The sequence below is a fragment of the Mustela nivalis genome (genome assembly GCF_964662115.1).
Source record: "Mustela nivalis genome assembly, chromosome: 4".
In the NCBI taxonomy this organism is placed as follows: domain Eukaryota; kingdom Metazoa; phylum Chordata; class Mammalia; order Carnivora; family Mustelidae; genus Mustela; species Mustela nivalis.
In genome coordinates, this window is record NC_139023.1 from 24,802,546 (window position 1) to 24,822,150 (window position 19,605).

The 19,605-nt window shown below is 40.5% G+C and overlaps 1 protein-coding gene across 1 annotated transcript in view; it reads left to right on the top strand.

The window, feature by feature from the left end:
• Positions 1–6,346: 6,346 nt before the first annotated feature.
• CHIC2 (cysteine rich hydrophobic domain 2) overlaps positions 6,347–19,605 on the top strand; it is a 60,047-nt gene continuing 46,788 nt past the window's right edge. Inside the window, exon 1 of the mRNA XM_082728679.1 lies at positions 6,347–6,995. Within this exon, the coding sequence (XP_082584805.1) occupies positions 6,877–6,995 (119 nt within the window). The 5' untranslated portion in view covers positions 6,347–6,876. The remainder of the gene's footprint in view (positions 6,996–19,605) is intronic.

Genomic DNA, 19,605 nt, shown 5'->3' on the forward strand with positions numbered 1-19,605 from the left:
TTAAGATTTTATTTATTTATTTGACAGACAGAGATCACAAGTAGGCAGAGAGACAGGCAGAGAGAGAGAGAGGAAGAAGCAGGCTCCCTGCCAAGCAGAGAGCCCGATGCAGGGCTTGATCCCAGGACCCTGGGACCATGACCTGAGCGGAAGGCAGAGGCTTTAACCCACTGAGCCACTCAGGTGCCCCCATAGTTTATTTCTGATTTCCTAAGTTTTTACCTAATTTCCTCTTTCTGTTCCAGCATCCTGTTCAGGATACCACGTTACATTTAGTCATCATATCTTCTGTGGCTCCTCTTGGCTCTCACAGTTTCTCAGACTTTCCTTGTTTTTGATGACCTTGACAGTTGTCAGGAGGACTGTTCAGGTATTTTGTAGGATGTCTCACTATTGGAATTTGTCTAATGTTTTTCTCATGAGTAGAGTGGGGTTATGGGTGTTTGGGGGTTAGATCAGAGAGGTTAGGTGCCATTTTCACCGTATCATAACAAAGGTACCTATTATCAACATGACTGACAGCTGTTTTGACCTTGATCACCTGGCTGCCATCGTGTTTGTCGATGTCACCACAGTGGTTAGTCTTCCTTAATTTCCATACCACAATCTTTGGAAGGAACCCTCACCTAAAGAGTGGGGAGTTATGCTCCCCTTTATTACTGCTTTTTAATGGCTATATTTGATTTAGGACTTTTTAAAAAGATTTTATTTATTTATTTCAGAGAGAGAGTACGTACGTGTGAGGGTGGAAGGAGCAAAGGGAGAGAGAGAGAATCCTGAAGCAGACTCCCCGCTGAGCACAGAGCTGTTAAGGGGCTTGATCCGAAAACCTTGAGATCACAATCTGAGCCCAAACCGAGAGAGCCACCCAGCCGCCCCTATTTGATTTAGGATTTCTGTATGTTTGCAGAGTCGAGGGGTTCTGGGTTGGCTCTGTCAAATTGCTGGTTATAGAAATTGATTGAGTCCTTCTCTATGATACCGTGACACTCTACTCTTTGGTTCCTATCTTGCATCATTTCTGCAGCATCTCACATGGATGATTACTACCTCCCTCTTTTCCCCCCTTTTGTTGCACTTGTAACACCATACTGTCTCAGTTTGCCTTTTGCCACTTTGGCTATTTCCTTTCATTTTCCCTTGTCAGTCCCTCCTCCTCTCCCTATCTGGAATCAATCGAAATTCCTTCATTCTAGATCCTCATACCTTCTCACTCTCTCCCTAGGCCATATCACCTCTTGGCTTTTGAACCATCTCAGTGATTTCTTTCTTTCTTTTTAAGATTGATTGATTGATTGATTGATTGACTGATTGATTTTAGAGAGAGGGGGGTGGCGGGAGGGGCAAATGGAGAGGAGAGAATCTCAGGCAGAGTCACCACTGAGCGCTGAGCCCAGCATGGGGTTCAATCCCATGACACATGAGATTAGAACCTGAGCCAAAACCAAGAGTCAGTTGTTCAACTGACTGAGCCACGCAGATGTCCTGCCGTCTCAGTCATTGCTATGGGACTTTTATCGTCTATTGACTGATGGATCCCAATGTATTTATTTCCTGCCAAGACTTCTGATTTGAGCCTCTTGCTCCCCTTTTCTGTTCTCTATATTATCTGTCTAACCATTCATGCATGCACACTTCTATCCATCTATCTTTCTAATATCTTTATCTATGTTCTACCAGTCATCTCCATTGGGTGTCTCACATTCCACAAACTGAATCCATTATCCTCTTCTACAAACCCAGGAGATCTTTAGGTGTGGCTGAACTCAGGGTACTTAAACATGATCATCAAGACAAAGTCATGTTTGCTTCATTCCTTGGCTCTGCTTTCCTCAGGGTTGGCATCATTCCCAACCATTTTCTACCATTGCAAGAACAGCACAGATCCTGGTAGATCCATAGAAAAAGAGTTTTTTCCCCTTCCCCATAGTCCTATTAAAAGTCCTGGTACTGAATCTCACTGGGTCTTCTGAATTGTGTGTCCAAACCAATCACTGTGACCCAAGGTTATCCTATGCTCTCTGAATTGCTAGCATTAGGCCATGAGCTCACTCTTATGATTGGGGATATGGTCAGCTTAACCCAGTCACATGTACTGAGAGTGGGGGAGGGAGGTATGATTTACCACAAGTCATATTGGGAATGTACTGTTTCCAAAAGAAGTAGGGGATGTATTCTGGGTAGGTTGGACTACTGGCGTCCCATTTGGGAATTTTAAAATGCACTGGCTTTCTTAGGCACACTGCCTCCCTTCACATATGAACTTCAGACTCTTTACCAAGGCCTTCAAGTCTCTCTCAACCTCCTTGACCCCATCTCAGTTTGGCTCTGCCTTCCTTACGATGGTCCAACCATGCTGGTTTTAGTTTAAACCTGATTTAGGTCATTCTCTTTTCTGCCTTAGAGTCTTTAAACATTGTTATAGACTGGATGTTTGTGTTTCCCCAAAATTCATAGGTTGAAATCTTAACTTTAGTGTGATGGTATTGGGAAGTGGGGACTTTGGTAGACGATTAGGTCATGCGGGTGCAGAAATAAATTTCTGTTGTTTATAAGTCTATGATATTCTCTTACAGTGTCCCAGACTGTTGCTACCAACATGCTGGTCCCACTTCCTGGAGCTTTCTCTTCTCCTCTATTTCCTCATCCTCATACTTTTGAATGAATCATCAGGTTAAATGTCATTTCTCTAGAGAAGAGTTCCTGGTTTCTCAGAGTGAGTTAGGACCATTAACTATTCTCATGGTCCCCTGTACTTCTGCACAGGACTGACTACAATTCTAACAGTTAATCATTTTTGTAATTACTGGTCAGTCCTCCACAATGGGCTTTATGCTACACGAAGGCAGGAATTGTGTTTTGTTTAATATCTTATTGCTAAGCCATAGTTCCTGGCAGAGAATATAGCACATGGGAGTCATTCAGAGCATATTTACTTAATGAAGGAATGTGTGGAAAAGTGAGGGTTTACATGCTGTCAGAGTCAGCTTGGGCTGTCATGACAAAATACCATAGAGTGGGTGGCTTGAACAACAGAAGTTGATTTCTCACCACTCTGGAGACTGTAAGTCCAAGATCAAAGCCCTGGCTTATTTGGCTCCTGGTGAGAGATAGCTTCCTGTTATGTAGGTGGTAATCTTTTCTCTGTATCCTCACATCAAGGGGGGAGAGGTGGGGAGAGCAAGCTCTTTGGTCTCTTCTTATAAAGGCACTAATTCCATCCTGAGGACCCACCCTCATGACCTCATCCAAACCTAATTACCTCCAAAGGTTGTACCTCCCAATACTGCCATCACAATGGAGGTACCTCCACATATAAATTTGTTGGGGACACAGTTCAGTCCATAGCATTACCTCATTTGACCTTTGATAACTTCACGACATAGATTCGATTTCAGGATGAAGAGAAGGAGGCTTAGAAAGTTGAATCTGGTGCTTGCTTCGGCAGCACATATACAAAAATTAGAACGATACAGAGAAGATTAGCATGGCCCCTGCGCAAGAATGACACGCAAATTTGTGAAGTGTTCCATATTAAAAAAAAGGAAAGGAAGAAAGAAAGAAAGAAAGAAAGAAAGAAAGAAAGAAAGAAAGAAAGAAAGTTAGTTGAATCTGCCCAAAGCCACTTAGTTAGGTAGTGACAGAACTTGGAAGTTTTCAAATCTAGGAATATCTGCCTTAAAAATCAACGGAAGATCTGTTGCCTCCTGAGGCTCCTGACGCATAATTATTGTTTGCTTTTGTCTGAAGGGAAATGTGGTAAGTGTGTGAAGCAGGAATGAAGAGGGGACGGGAAATGGAGAAGAGTCTATACGGTAGAGAGCAGGGGAATGCCTGGACACTGAGGGAAAATCAACTGAGAAATGGGAGTTTGTTCCCAGGAAGAGACTAGAGCGGGAGTTTGACAGGAAACTGGACCCTGGAGGGTTTGGGGTGGAGTTTGGGATTATGATGTCAACCATCATCAGGGAAATATTCGACTCATCTTCTCTTATCGTCTCCCCCTCATTCCCAGGTCCCACACCCTTTTGCTAGCTCTGACAGGTTTTTGAGAGCAGGGAAAAGAAGAGCAAAAGAGGAAGAACAAAAATAAGACAGCCCCCACCTTACACTGAGGCCGCAGGAGATACAAAGACCACTCTGTTGAACAGATCTTAGAATAAGAACATTTCTCCCACACAGAACCAGTGTTAAGATAAAAGGTGACATTCTCACAGTCCTCAGAAGCCTAACTAACTCGCGACATTCTGGAGCTAGCGCTAGTAACAACACACCTCAATTCAGAGAACATGGATTGGGCTCCTTTTCTGAAGCAGGAACTTGGGAAAATGCTGAGGTGGAAGGAGCTGTGGGTAATTTCCTCTGCCCTTGGGAAGTTGTCAGCTATGTGATGATTTAAATACTTTGGGGCACCAGTCCCTTATCTTGGCCACTGCTTCCACAGAAAGGTGAGTTCCAGTTACCACACCACGTTGGATGTAGGCCAGGCCTGGAACATACTGATTTTCCTTCCTCTTGTTCCCTTTTCTTACCTCCCATTTGCATGCTCTCCTTTAAGAGAATGGGGCCACTGGCCTCTTGCGTCCTGCAGAGAAGGAAATTCAGGAGCTTGGCTTACCAGTGCATTGAAGTCGAAGCCCTAAGTTTGACTTTTAGATAGCCATTTGGCCATGAGAAAGTCACATAGCGTCTCTGAACTGAAGGAAGAAATTACATCCTCCTTGGTTACCTCACTGGGTTCTTGGGGATTATTATATGATTTGTTAGGTATGTGCTTTACCATAAAGCATTAACCGTAAAGCATAAACCGTAGAGCATTAAACAATGCAAACAATTGTGCTCATCCTCATAGAGCTAATTAGGGACCCTAGACATCGTTTATTGCTACCCCATAGCTGCTGTGTGCCAGGCCCTCTCTAAGCATTTTATGTATTTGCAGAGCAGACCAGTGGGGCTAGGTTCTTTTATCCTCATTTTACACATGAGGAACAGAGAGGTTAAGTGACATGTTCAGGGTCACATAGTAAGGGGCAGAGTTGAGACTCAAAAGCAGGCAGACACACTTTGGAGCCCATTGCTAACCACCAAACTAAACTGCCTTCTGTGTGCTTTGTTAGTACCCTCTGTGAACTCCTCTGGGACCACTTGACGGAATTATAATTGCTCACCTCAGTGATAAATAAGCTACTAGATTAGAGGGACTGTATCTCATTCACACACACAGTACCTGACACATAGTCAGAGCTCACTAAATATTTGTTGAATGAATGAATGAATGAATGAATAAATGTCCTCTGGGGAGGCATACAGCAAGTCTGATACAACTCTTGTGCTTTCGCTTTGTCTTTTCTTGGCTAGCTACCCTCATTTCCTTCAAGTATTTCCAGTAAGAAAATGGTATTTCTTGCTATCTTCATTGTCCTCTTTTGCATTTTCTCAAGGTCAATACTGACCCATCTAAAGGGAAAAGTTAGAATGTGAACACTGTACTTGGAGAATGGTCTGACCAGCACTGGATCCAGGGTGGCTATCCTCTCTGGCCTCCATCGTGCATAATCATTATCCAGGACTCTTAGGAGCTCACTCTGGCTCCTGAAGTTTTTGTATGTCTGGACAGTTTCTTGACTATGAAACTTAGTATCCAAAGTGACCCCTAGGCCTTTACTAGTGGTCTAAACAGGTAAGTAAAATCTGTTATACTCGTCCTTTCTTCCCTTCCCCTGTTCTCCCCTCCCCTCCCTTCTCCACTCTTCCCTTTGGTGGGAGGAGCTGTAAGGAAGGAAAAGGGATTCCCTAAAGCTCTAACGGAAGCGAACAGGTTATGGTTGTTGAGGGAGTTGGGGCAGAAGACTGCATCTTTTAATCTGGAATCCAGAGAATGTGTCAATTTTGTTTCGTGTCATGACTACAGTGAGTTTTCTTCTAAAAAACCATAGTATCACTGGCTTAATATATTGGACTATATTTAAGGGGATGATAAGACACAAGGTTTGAGTTTGGACATGTTTTGAAAATTCCTGTATTAAAGTGAACAAACATAATTTGCAGTGTTTCTGTTGGGCTCCTCAAACTGGGAAAGTGCAGACTCTGGTTCTCATCAAGACTAAGGAAACTGACAAAAAGCGAGATTCAATTATTAGATAAATAGGCAGACACACACTATAAATTCTCTATTCCAACCAGTGTTTTTATTTTTAGTTGTTCTGATCAGAGATTACTTGAGGTGACTAAGCGCTTCATTGGACACTCCGAGCTCCGTCCTTTGAGTCGGGGTCAACGCCTCCAAGCTTTCCAGCCCTCCCTTGAGAGACCTCGACCCACTTGGTGGTGGGCGGGACCTCGCCCGCGGGAGCGCGCTCCCGAAGCGTCGTCGGCGGCGGCGTGGGGAGCGGAGGCAGGAAGCAAGGCGCCCTGGGAGCGCGCGAGGCCTCACGTGCGCGCTCCCGCCCGCCAGCCTGCGCACACCGGCGCCCACGCGCCCGCCCGCTCTCCCGGGAAGTCTCGCGATGCCGTAGCCGGCTGCTCCCGCTGCGGCTGGCTCTGACTGTTGCTGTGGTTGCCTGAGTTGCTGCTGCTGCGGCGGCGACGGCGGCGGCGGCGGCAGTGGCAGCGTTAGCCGCGGCGCTGGTGGAGGTGTCGGCCTTTGGGCGGATGTTGACATTGTGTTGTTGTTATCGCTGATGATAATGGCGGCGGCGGCGACGGCCGGGACCCCATCTCCTCTGTAGCCGGAGCCGAGGCAGCCAAGACCGATTTCCGCGGCCTCTGAGCCCGCGGCAGCGACTCCCCTCAGCCTCCGCCGCCTCGCCAGCCCGTACCCCCGGCCCCAGCCCTTGGAGTCAGGCCCCTTTGAGTAGGGGGTCTTGGAGGCTCAGGATGGCGGATTTCGACGAGATCTATGAGGAGGAGGAGGACGAGGAGCGGGCCCTGGAGGAGCAGCTGCTCAAGTACTCGCCGGACCCAGTGGTGGTCCGCGGCTCCGGTCACGTCACCGTGTAAGGCCCGGAGGAGGGGAGGGCGAGGGCGGGGAAGTGCAGGGCCGGGGTGGGTCCCCCCACCCGTCCCCCATGGTCCTGGGGAGCCCTCTGTCCGCGGTGTCCGTCTTGTGTCGGGGCCTTCGGGAAGAGTAGGCTACCAGGAAGTGAGAACTTGCTTTAATTTTATTTGTTTCGGTCTCCGAAGTGGGGACAGACACTGCCCTTTCTCCCCAACCCCCCAACCCCCTTTAGCGGCCCTTTTAGGCCCGGGCGATGTCACGGATCCCAGGAGGGATGCTTTTTCTTTAGGGTCTGCCCTTTGGGCCACCCCTTCAGCTGCGGAGTGGAAGTACACGTATTTATGAGGTGCCTCCCCCTTGATGTCTCATCCACTTACCCTGTGGTTCTCTCTCCTCGTCTGTGCCTTTGAGCCTATTGACACCGGGCTGTGGCCAGATCTGGGCCATATGAGACCCCAGTGACAATTGGTAATGAGTGGTTGACTGTCGTGCCTGTGCCTTACAGCACATTCACAGGTCTTCCCAGTTTCTTGCAGAGGCAATTTCTGCGGAAGTAATGCAGGTTCCTTTGATCGTGTATGATAAGAATGTTTGAGATATGCAGAGCGATGTGTGTTTACAGCCAGTTTTTAAAAAGAAATCTATGTGATGGACACGCACTGCTCAGGTTACCGAGGGCTCTCTGTAATCTAAGTCTCCTCTGGGCATGAACTCTCGGATGGTTTCTTCATTCGATAAGGGTTCCTGTAAGTCTGATTTGCAACATTTAAAAGTCCAGCATTATTCAGACAATAAGGAATGAGAGCTTTGTAAAAGGTCATGACTAATAGAGGAATGTGAAGACTTGAACCAAATAATGAGCTGTCCGGAAGCAGGAAGTTTTGTAATGTTTCTGTGAGAAGTCCAGAGTTTTATGCAACTTGAAGTGTTTATATTCTTCATTTTAGATCTCCTGTTCAAATCCTAGATCAAACTTCCACGCTTGTCAGGTATCTCCACACTTCTTTTTAGTAAAAAAAAAAAAAAAAAAAAAAAAAAGGCCAGCAAGTCTGAGACTGTCTGGAACAGTTTTCATTATACTTTCGGTGTAGGGTGAGTGGGATGTGCAGTGAGTAACTTTCAGTGAAACGGTCTAAGACTCTCATATGAGATTGTCAGCAAAATCCTTGCATTTCTCACTACGTGTTATGACCAGCCGTATTGTTGTTTGGATATGCTTATGTAATGCTTTGATTTCTTTAGCACCTGTTAAGTTTATGTTCAGGTGACTTACAGGGTAAAAACTGCACTGCATAATCACAACGCCATGGGAAGACTGTGGGATTTATCACCACAGTAGCAGTTACTTAGTGTTTTAACTGTCACCTCCAGCAGAATTCAGAAAGATCATGGATATTAAATCTCTTTTTAACATATATCACGGAATTTTTTTAGTCTCATAGCCTGCCATGTAATTTTTAAGTTTGACTCTTAGGACCTTTTTACCTGAGGAGTATAAGGATGCTTAAAGAAGGGGGTTTTCAAACTCTTTCATGCTGTCTCGCTGCCTTTCCTCCTGCATTCCTCTTGTCAAAGAACAGCTGGCAAAATTTTGTTATTTAAAAGGTGCAGGTATAGTTCTAATGTTTCCTCTGTTTAAGGAAAAGAAAAACTAAGCACTTGACTGGGAAAATAGAATATATAATAGATGAAGTACTCAGAACAAAATAGGTGATTAGTAAATTTGATTGTAGTTGAGTACTTAGGTTGACAGGGTGGGGAAGAATTATTAGTAGTTTTCAGTCTTACTGCCCTTTAGAATTACCTGGAGAGATGAAAAAAACAGAAGAACAAAAAATGTTCTCCCCAGGCCAGGCCAGTTGAATGCCAGTTATCTAAGTGAGGGCCCCAGGCAAGGATACCCATCCCCCCAACCCCCGCCCCGCAAGACAAGTCCCACTGGTGACTCTCCTGTGTAGCCAGGGATGAAAAGCACTATTCCAGAGTATGAGGAGGAATTATGTGTCATCAGTAAGCAGTATGCCTTTCTATATTGGAAGTTAATTCTGTGATCTCTCAATCACTACCTCTCTTCACCATTACGTTGATTTGAGGCTCTGGGTTCAAATCTGCCCTTTGCTACTTGGGTGGATTATTTATAAGTCTCAGTTAAGACAGAGATTATAGTCCTTAACTTTTAAGATTATTGAGGATTAAATTAGACAGTTTGTACCAAGAATTCATCATCACATTATGTGATACTGTGCTCAATAAATATCAACCTTTATTAATTATCCTCCACACTTAGTTTTTCACTTTGAGAAACATAAGTATAAGGCATAGAAATAAAAAATCAGAACTACCATTTTCAGACCTAACAGTGATGGACTTTAGTTCTGTTTTTCCATCGCTAAACAGCTTATATATTTAAATTGGTAGGTGGAGTATTTTGGTGAAAATTAGTAAGAATCTTTATTGAAAACCTAACCCTGTTTTGTGGTGATATAGATAAGTAGAGTAATAGTAATACAAACTTTTTTTACATGACTCTGTCATGTATAATTCACAGGTATGCTATGCCAATTGGTAGCCCAGTTAGTGCCTAAAAAGGTTTTTGAAATTGGTGTTTATGGATTACTATAACTGTTGAGCATGGTCATTTTTTCTTGCCTCTAAATATAAATGGGAAGAACTAGTAAAACAGTTACGGTAAAACTGCTACTACCCCACCTGTTTTTTTGTTTTTTTTTTTAACTAAGGTGCTCTTTAACATAGTCGTCCCTTATTGGTCTGGAAGTAAATGATAGTGCCAACTGAATCATCTGTAATCCAGATCAATCTGAAAAGATACAGATTCAACCACTTATGTTTTTCATAGATTTCTACTTTTGAGTGGACCTTTATAGTTGAATGTTTTTGCTCTATTTTCCCTTCCTACTTCAATGTATCCTATTATAGTATTATTTTATTTTAGAAATCACTGTATTCTCATATGACATGATTTGGCATGTCATTATAGTGTTGTGGGAAGTAAGTTTCTTTCCATTTTCTACTACACAAGCAGGTCAGTTTGGGGGCATAACCAGATTTTATAGATATGAAGATATAAAATAATAATTTGTCTAAAAGTCTGCTTTAATGTGTGTGGGTTTTGTTTTGTTTTGTTTAAGATTTTATTTATTTATTTGAGAGAGAGAGAGACATAGAGAGGGAACACAAACAGGGGAGGTGGGAGAGAGAGAAGCAGGCTTCCCACTGAGCAGGGAGCCCAATGCTGGGCTCCATCCCAGGACCCTGGGATCATGAGCTGAAGGCATACAGACGCTTATCGACTAAGCCACTCGGGTGCCCCATTTAATGTGGTTTTTAATACAGATATTTTCATTTTAGTTATTTATTTTTAAAGCAGGCTCCATGCTTAGTGTGGAGCCCAATGTGGGGTGTGAATTTATGATCCTGAGATCAAGACCTGAGCTAAGAGTGGGATGCTTAACCACGAGCCACTCAGGTGTCTTGCAAATATTTTTATATTGGCTGCAAATGAGACTTATACTTTGTACTTCCATCATGATCAGTATTCTTTTTTGACATCCATTCTGGGTGAGTTTATTAATTTTCTTTGTTAGATTTACATGTAGCAGTATGGAGCAATGTGGCAATTCCAGCAGGGAGATAAACAGAAGCATATTTTGAGAAAAAGTAGTATTTGAAGGAAGAAGAAAATAAGTTCCTTTATTCCTTAATATTTATGTACATGTAATTTAAAAGACTTCAGTTCACACTTCAGTTAAAAGATTTCCTCTGTGTGTGTGTGTGTGTGTGTGTGTGTGTGTGTGTGTTTGAGAGAGAGAGTCTTACTATGTAATGAGGAGGGGAAAATTGATTAACTTATTAGGTGGTGTAGGCCAGATTGGTTAATATTTTATAATTGTGAATTTTTCTTAACCTCTCAGTAAATTTGTACAACATATAGTGATCATTATTGAAGACTGAGTTTTCACAATGATGATAGTGCTAAAGGATGTTAATCAAAATATTAGAATTTAAATCTGGTTTTTAGGCCAGTATTCCCTCTCTGATCTATCACTATAACTGACATTATTTATTTCTGTATCACTTCATGCCCTCCCATATCACGGTCACTCTTGGGGCTTTCCTTTGACTTCTAACTTAAGCCCTGTCATAGAGCCATGTTACTTTGCTAGGGTTTTTTTTCTAATAATGTTATTCTCTTTTAATTTCACTAAATTATTGTATCTTCATGTACTCTCTTCTGAGATATAATCTTCCTACCATCTCCACAAATAATTCCTCATCCTTCAGCACAAGTTTTTACCAATGACTGTGGAACTCACTCTCTTTGCTTGTCTTCATCTCAGGTATGCTGTGGAAAATTGAAAGATTTAGAAATGTAGCTTAAAATGAAAAACTAGGAAACTACTTTGGGGTACAATAAGATCTTTACATAGGAGATATCACAAGAACACCTTGACCTTTCATATGGTAGATTTAATAAAAAATGGTCTATCTTGAAATGTATCAGTATTTCAAGATGGCTATCAGATGCTGTACTTAGCAATAGGAGATCTGAACATGAATCGCTTTGATTAAACAGTTTTTTTAACTTTACAATTTTTACCCCCCTCAGCATGATAGAAAAGACATATTCCATTTTTAAAGATTAAAGTTTTTGTTTTAAGGAATTTTAAAAAAGATTTTATTTATTTATTTGACAGAGAGAGAGCAGAAACAGGGGGAGCAATAGGCAGAGGGAGAGGGAGAAGCAGGCTCCCGCTGAGCAGGGAGCCTGATTTGGGGCTTGATCCTAGAGTCCTGGGATCATGACCTGAGCTCAAGGCAGATGCTTAACTGACTGAGCCACACAGGCACCCCATGGTATGAGATTTTTGAAGACCTTTGATGTTTCTCCAGAAAGCTGTAAAGTTATTTGAGGGCAGGAATTGTGTTTATTGGTCTTATTTCTCCGCTGTTAAATACAGTGTCTGGAATATTGTAAGTCCTAAAATGTTCTCTAAATAAGTGAGGTAGTTGCATACATCTTTGGATCTTGTCAGAATTGCCAAACGAGCAACTGTTTTCCTCCCTTCCTGCACCTCCTACTGAAGGTAAACAATATTTTACAATAGAACTCTTATAAAATCATATTCAGAAGATAAATGAGTTCTCTTTTTTTTAAAGCAAAACTTGATAAATATAGGGAAATTGTAAAATTAAGACTTTTCCCCCCAGAAATTTTTCTTACTTTTTATCATTTGGCAGGAAATTGGTTTGATTTAGAATATAGCATTGAACGTACTTTTGATAATACAAAGAAAAAAATGATTAATAATTGGATCAACTACTAAAATTTCTCAGTGGGTAAACTTTCTTGAAGAAATGAGGAATGTGGTAATAAACTGAAGTTTCAAACTTTTACTGTATTTGAGTTTGAAATTTATGTGGTATTTCAGTCCAAATAGTTCAGTGTTGGATTTCTGCCCATTAACAGTTGTAAAACTGACTAGTACTTAAAATTGTATGTGACTAGCTAAGTGGAATACAGAGACTAAATGGTGAAAAATAAGTTATATGAAATTATTTATGATGGTAATTACTCAAATACTATTATTCCAAGTAACACTGCTCTGAATAATAATATTTCTCTAAAGAATAGTATTTTTTTTTTTAAAGATTTTGTTTATTTATTTGACAGAGAGACAAAGCAAGAGAGGGAACACAAGCAGGGGGAGTGGGAGAGGAAGAAGCAGGCTTCCTGCGGAGCAGGGAGCCTGATGTGGGGCTTGATCCCAGGACCCTGGGATCATGACCTGAGCCAAAGGCAGACACTTAACAATGAGCCACCCAGGCGCCCCTAAAGAGTAGTATTTTTACTTCGAGATCTGCTCTTGAACTCAAATTTGAGTTTATATTCCTAATAGGTAAAAGGCTCAGGATATTAGACCAAGTGTATACTCGGAAGGGAATCTTTTAAGTCTCTATAAAATCTGTGATTTTGTTTTCTAAACTAAAGCTATTTAAGATTTTATTCTGAATAAAATTATGCTTTAAATATAACATGTAGCAGTAGATACTTGTAAGTACCCTTTAGTATCTTTTGTGTAAGATTTTTTTGTGACTTTTCATTATTTGTTTCAGAATCCATTTATAAAATGAGATCTTTTTTTTTTTTTTTTTTTAAAGATTTTATTTATTTATTTGACAGACAGAGATCGTAAGTAGGCAGAGAGGCAGGCAGAGAGAGAGAGAGGAGGAAGCAGGCTCCCTGCTGAGCAGAGAGCCCGATGCGGGCTCGATCCCAGGGTCCTGGGATCATGACCTGAGCCGAAGGCAGCGGCTTAACCACTGAGCCACCCAGGCGCCCCTATAAAGTGAGATCTTAAACCAGACTTTCAGTATTCAGGCAGTCTAGCTTAATCCCAATGCAATTAATTTCTTAAACTTGCTTGATTACTAGAATCAGTAAGAGCATTTTAAAAGATACACATTTTAGATTCTTAGCTCTGACATCCCCAATCAGAATTTTTAAGAAGAATTTAGGAATTTTTATTTTTAATAAGAGCTTAGGCAATTCTCATATCATACCGGACACATTTAGAAGCAATTGATGGTATTTGGAAAGAGCATGGTCTTTAATGTTAAGCAGATTAGTTTTAATTCTCAGGTACTTCCCTAACTGTAACCTAATTGTAACCATTAACCTTCTGAGCTTTAGTTTTCTCATCTGCAAAAGGGATAATGTCTACCTCAGAGATTAGGTGAGGGAGTAAAGAATAATTTATCTAATGTCATGGACCCACAGTAGACATTAAGCAAATTATTACTTATTACATATTTTGTTGTTTATTCCTTCATGCACAATTTTTGGCTAGTCTTGACCAGTTTCTTGGAAATCCATCTAAAAGGTAACATATGTTTCCTGCTTTTAAATAAGACCCTGAGCATAAGTCAGAATTATTCGATTGAGTTGAAACATTTAATGAGAAACCAGTATTACCAGGTTGGTATACAGTGATATTCTTAGGGATCATTGAGGTATTTTGGGGTTTGAAGATCTCCTCTAAATGTCACTTCCTTTTAACTTTCACATGTGTGGGCTTTTCCTTTGTTTTACCTTCTTCCTATCTAATGGATGAACCATAGGTTGGGAATGAGGCAGCCGGCATTATTAGAACTGCAATAAAGTGAGAGAAGTTGGTTCTGAGTACTGAATTTAGATGCTTGAATTTTAATACTTGGGTTTTAAGATACTTGGTTCCTCAGAGAATTTTTTTTTTCTTTTTTTTTTGCGTAATCCTTCCTTATCAGCTGTCTTACTGAGGTTTCCTGGTAAGTATTATAACAGGCATTTACTAAATTTTATGTTAAGTATTATTTGAGACACAAGATACACATAGTTATGAATAAAACAAACATGGTTATTCTGCCCTCATAGAGCTTATAGTTAAGAGACAAATTATGTTTGAGCAAATTGCTTCGAAGGAGCCTGATAGAGTTCTGTGACTGAAAATAATGTGATTAGATAGAAGCTCTCTGAGGAGTAACATTTAGGAATGATGAAAGGGTTCTGTGAAGAGCATCCCAGGTATGGGGAACAGCAAAATAAGTCTGGCTGGCCTGAGGAACTGAAAGTCTGCTTGCGTGTTGTGGCCAGACTATAGTGAGTAAAGGGAATAGTGCCTTGACATGAGGTTCATGAGCTCAGTAGGGCAGAAAGGATTGTCGAGAGAATAGAGTGAAACTGGGGAGAGGAGTTAGGAGGCCGTTGAATGGTTTAGAGAAGACGTGATCGCGGTGTTGGTCTTTAGATAAAGAAGATGTTCTAGTTCTGTCTGTAAGTCATCAAATTTCACAGCTTTCCAGTGAGGTCTGGAAAGACAGCAGTGGCTGCTTGTGCCATCCCTTTCCCATTTCCATCTCATTCTCATTCCCATCTCATGTTTTGTTTTGTGTTTTTTGCTTTGGCATTGTAGGGAGTCAGGTCTAAGAACTGTGGCTGCCCTTACTGTTGACTGGAGACTGTCTCCATGACATACCTGCATTTCCTGTTCTGCTACCATAGGGCAGTTAGCACGCAAAGGAACAGCGTGTGCTGGAAGTGGAAAGGGTCTTTCCCCCAAGATCAGACATTTGAAGTGAGGAACTTTGTAAAGTCTTACCCTTTAGTTACAAGATGTGTGGTGTTTAACAATGATCTGTTTATTAGATTTGAGGGAGGGGCTGTGCTTTTTAAGTCTTTACACTTTAAAACTAAAGCGAATACACAAGGGCTGAGATTTTCTCACAAAGTCCTAGACAAATGATTTTTTTCCGTAAGCTCTTCTCCATCCTGCCATCTACGTAAAATCCTACCATCTAAATAAACCTAAACTTATTTAGGTTGGAGTTGGTTTGACTTGGGGTAACGTATCTTTGTTTTTTTTTTTTAATTGTGTTTGTATGTATGCTTCCTGCTAGAGCTTCTTTTTTTTTTCTCTTTGATCTTGTGTTGTAGTTGTAGTGGAGTCCTTGGTTAGTGTAATAAAGGAATTACTGTGTACTCAGCCTTCTTTTTCTGCCCTTTCTAAACTATTGTAGATGTCTCTTAAAATTGGTATTTTTGGTAGCTTATAATCCAGTTCAACCATTTATTATTTCTTAAATGAACATAAGTAATCATTATTGTGTTCCTCATAAGACTAATGTAAGTGTGAAGAATATTCTAATATGCATATAAATTAGATAGTTGAGTTAGATTAGTTGAATTTGTATGTCATCAGAGGTTAATACCATGAACTTTAATCAGTATATATTTACATAACTTCCATTGTTTAACAACATATGTAATCATCTGTAAATACTTGAAAATAAAATCTTAATAATTGAAAATTAGTAAAATTCTAATGTTAGAATATTATAGAACTGTATAGTGATGAGGTTTATGATAGAGTGAATTAATAAATGATTTAAATAATTAAGCCTTTGATTTCACTAGTTTATTAATAAGATTGTATTTTCACAAAGCTGGATGAACCCATAATTTCAGAATTTGATCACACAGTTAAAATTTTTAGATGTGTTCTGAGATTTATATATATGTCTCCAACTTTAGGGGTTCTGTATCTTCGGGGTAAACACAGGTAAACACTTTCAGTTCTAGCCTTTCTTCCGTTAGCCACATTGATACTCAGATGTATATTGAGGCAGCCAGTTGAATTTAAAGTGTGGCTTTTATGAATTGATACCTTAATTTCTTCTATATGACTTCATCAACCAAAATAGCTAAAAAGCTGATTCCATTGAGCTCAGAGTTCAATATTAGGAAATAAGTGCTGTCTTCACTTGTCATCTGCACAGCTGATGTTTTTATTTTGAATCTGAAATTTCTAGTTCATGTTTATAAGTCTTGTCATATCTGTAGGAAGATAAAATCGTATGAATCTAGATTTGTATAGGTTGAGTATCTCAGGATCCAAAATACCCAAAACTGATTTCATAATCTTTTCCCCAAATCAATTTCAACTGCAGCCTTCTAATTCTCAGTTGATGGCAGATCTGGCATCCTATTTGCTTACACTAAAAACATTTTGACACATAAGGTCTCTCTTTCTCTTTCACTGCATGCGAGCTGTCAAGAAATCACCCGTTCATGATGCCTGGGTGGCTCAGTTGGTTAAGTATCTGCCATGGGCTCAGGTCATGATCCCAGGGTTCAGGGTCCTGGGATCCAGCCTTGCACTGGGCTCCCTGCTTTGAGGGAGCCTGCTTCTCCCTCTCCCTCTGCCTGCTGCTCCTCCTATTTGTGCTCTCTCTCTCTACCAAATAAATAAATAAAATCTTGAAGAAGAAGAAGAAATCATCCATTGATTTTGCTTCAAAATGTTTTCAAGATTTGGCTACTTTTTATCATGTCTGTTACTGGTGTGAGTTATTACCATCTCTCTTCTGCTGTACCCTTAATATTCTTCTTCTCTCTTTCTTTTGCCTCTCAACTTTTACAGTCTTCTTAGTACATCTCCCATAGTGATCCTTTTTAAAACATAAATCAGATCCTGTCTCTTTTTGTATCAAGCCCCCCCAAAGCTTCCCATCCTCATCCTTTTTAGTGGCCTACACGGCCTTATGTTATCTTGACCCATTGTTACTTTTCTGACTTCTTTTCTACTATTTTTTATCTTTTTTTTCTTAAACAGTTTTATTTATTTATTTTCGAGAGAGAGAGTGTGAGAGAGAGCACGAGAGAGCATGAGTGGGGAGTGGAGAGGGGCAAAGGGAGAGGGAGAGAGAAATTCAAGCAGACTCTACACTGAGTGGGGATCCCGCCCGAGGTAGGGCTGGATCCCAGACCCTGAGATCATGACGTGAGTGGAAATCAAGTCAGATGCTCAACTGACTGAGCCACCGAAGGGTCCCCTCTACTATTCTCTGATTTGTTTACCCCGCTCCAGTCACACCACCCTCCTTTCTATTCTCCAGGCACACTCCTGGCTTAGGACTTTTGTACTGGCTGGTTCCACTTCCTGGAATATTCCCTCCAGATAGCCAACTGGCCAGTTCATTCACTTTCAGATCTTTCACAGTTATTTTCTTTTTTCTTTTCAGAATTGTCTTCTTAATAACCCCCTCACGTTTTTAAAAATTAAAACTCATTCATGTCCCCCTACTCTTCCTTTTTTTTTTTTTAAAGATTTTATTTATTTATTTGACAGAGAAATCACAAGTAGGCAGAGAAGCAGGCAAAGAGAGAGGGGGAAGCAGGCTCCCTGCTGATCAGGGAGCCTGATGCGGGGCTCGATCCCAGTACCCTGAGATCATGACCTGAGCTGAAGGCAGAGGCTTAACCCACTGAGCTACCCAGGCGCCCACTCTTCTTTTTTCATAATTGCTTTCTCAGAAAGGTGAGATGAGGCATACTTGATAAAGAGTACAATCTTCTCTTGAAAGGAGAAAAACAGAAACTTTTTGACAAGAATCATGTTTTAAACTTTCTTCCTAGTTTACAGCATCTGTCCCACCTGTAAAATGTGAATTCAGAAAGCCTTGCTAGTTTTGTTTTCTTTAAAAACATTTGACCTTTGGGCTATATATGACTCTGAGAGGCCAGTTTGTCTTACTTGCAGCAAATTAAGTCAGACGGGAGATTTGTTTTCCTAAGACAATGTACCCTGCTGCTTTCTGAACCAGGATTAGAACTTAGGCATATGTCACTCCATTGTATTTTTCTTCCATCTGTACCATAGTAACTTCTTTGTGCTTTTCAGCCTTTGTCTCACCTGCCTGGATTTGTGGCCCGATGCTTGCCCGTATTAGCTTGCAGGGTTTGTAACTCTTTAGTTTTGCCTGGCTTTCCTTAACATAGCACCTCCCTGGGTACCCTGTTTACTTCATACCACCCCCTGACCTTAAGAGGTTGGCAAAAAGTTGGAAAATCTTTCACAGTTAACACTAGCCAATTTAATCATTGGCTATTCTATTTGCTAAGCTGTTTGAAGGGGATATTTGTGAAGTCATTGGTATTAGGGCATTCTCTCATATATCAAGTTTTCCATAGTGCCTGTGAAATGATATTGCCCACTTTACTAGAAGAATGATAACCATGATAAAAACACACCAGACATTTATGTTGTTTTATAATAATAAAAGCAGTTGCTGCATACAGCGTTTATGCCGTTCACTGATGGTGCTTTATTATATTATTTAATGAGTCAGGCGATATTATTATCCCTGATGTATGGATAAGGAAACTGGGCTCAGAAAAGATAACTCAGCTTGCTCAAAGTGGCACATCTAGGAAATGGCAATGTCAAGATTTCATTCCAGGCAGTCTGCCTAGTTCCAGAGTCTGTTTGCTTAATTGCATCTTTTATTTTATTGAACCAAAGCAACAAATTTATGCATTCTCTGTATTATTCATCAACACAAACATTTATAAATCCTATATATCTTGGGATTTTAGGTACAAAAAAATCCTATGATTTTCCTGTGAAAAGCTGAAAAACATTTTATTTTTATTTTTCTAGATCCATATAAGAATGTTAGCATTTATTTTGTGCTAATTGTAATTTTATAATTTGTTTGATGGAAAAAGAACTTTTCCCCCCTCCAATTCTCAAATATTTTCTCAATCTAGAAGTTTCTTAACTAGAGCCATTGTCCTGTAGTAGAAATTGTCCCAGGCATGGGTTCAAGAGAGTAAGGCTCTAGACTAGGTCCTACATGTTAAGTTCCTTCTCTTACGCATTAGTTTTTTCATCTGTAAAATGAAATATTTGGACTATGATAACTCTTTTTTTCTAGCTCTCAGATTCTGAGATTCTACTCTTGTGAATTAGAAATTATTTTTTTCTCTTTAATTTCTAAATTCTTTATGATATACCTATTATATATTTAAACTTACTTTAAAAATCCTAAAGAATGTATGCTACAATATACTTTAAAAGTAGAATTATTTTGAAATCTAGGCATGCCAGTTGTACATGTATTTCTTTAGTCTGATTTAAAAACAAAACCCCTTTTGGGGTGCTTGGCTTACTGGCTCAGTCATTGGAGCATGTGACTCTTAATCTTGGGGCTGTGAGTTCAAGCCCCATGTTGGGTGTAGTGATGACTTAAAAATAAAATCTTTAAAAACA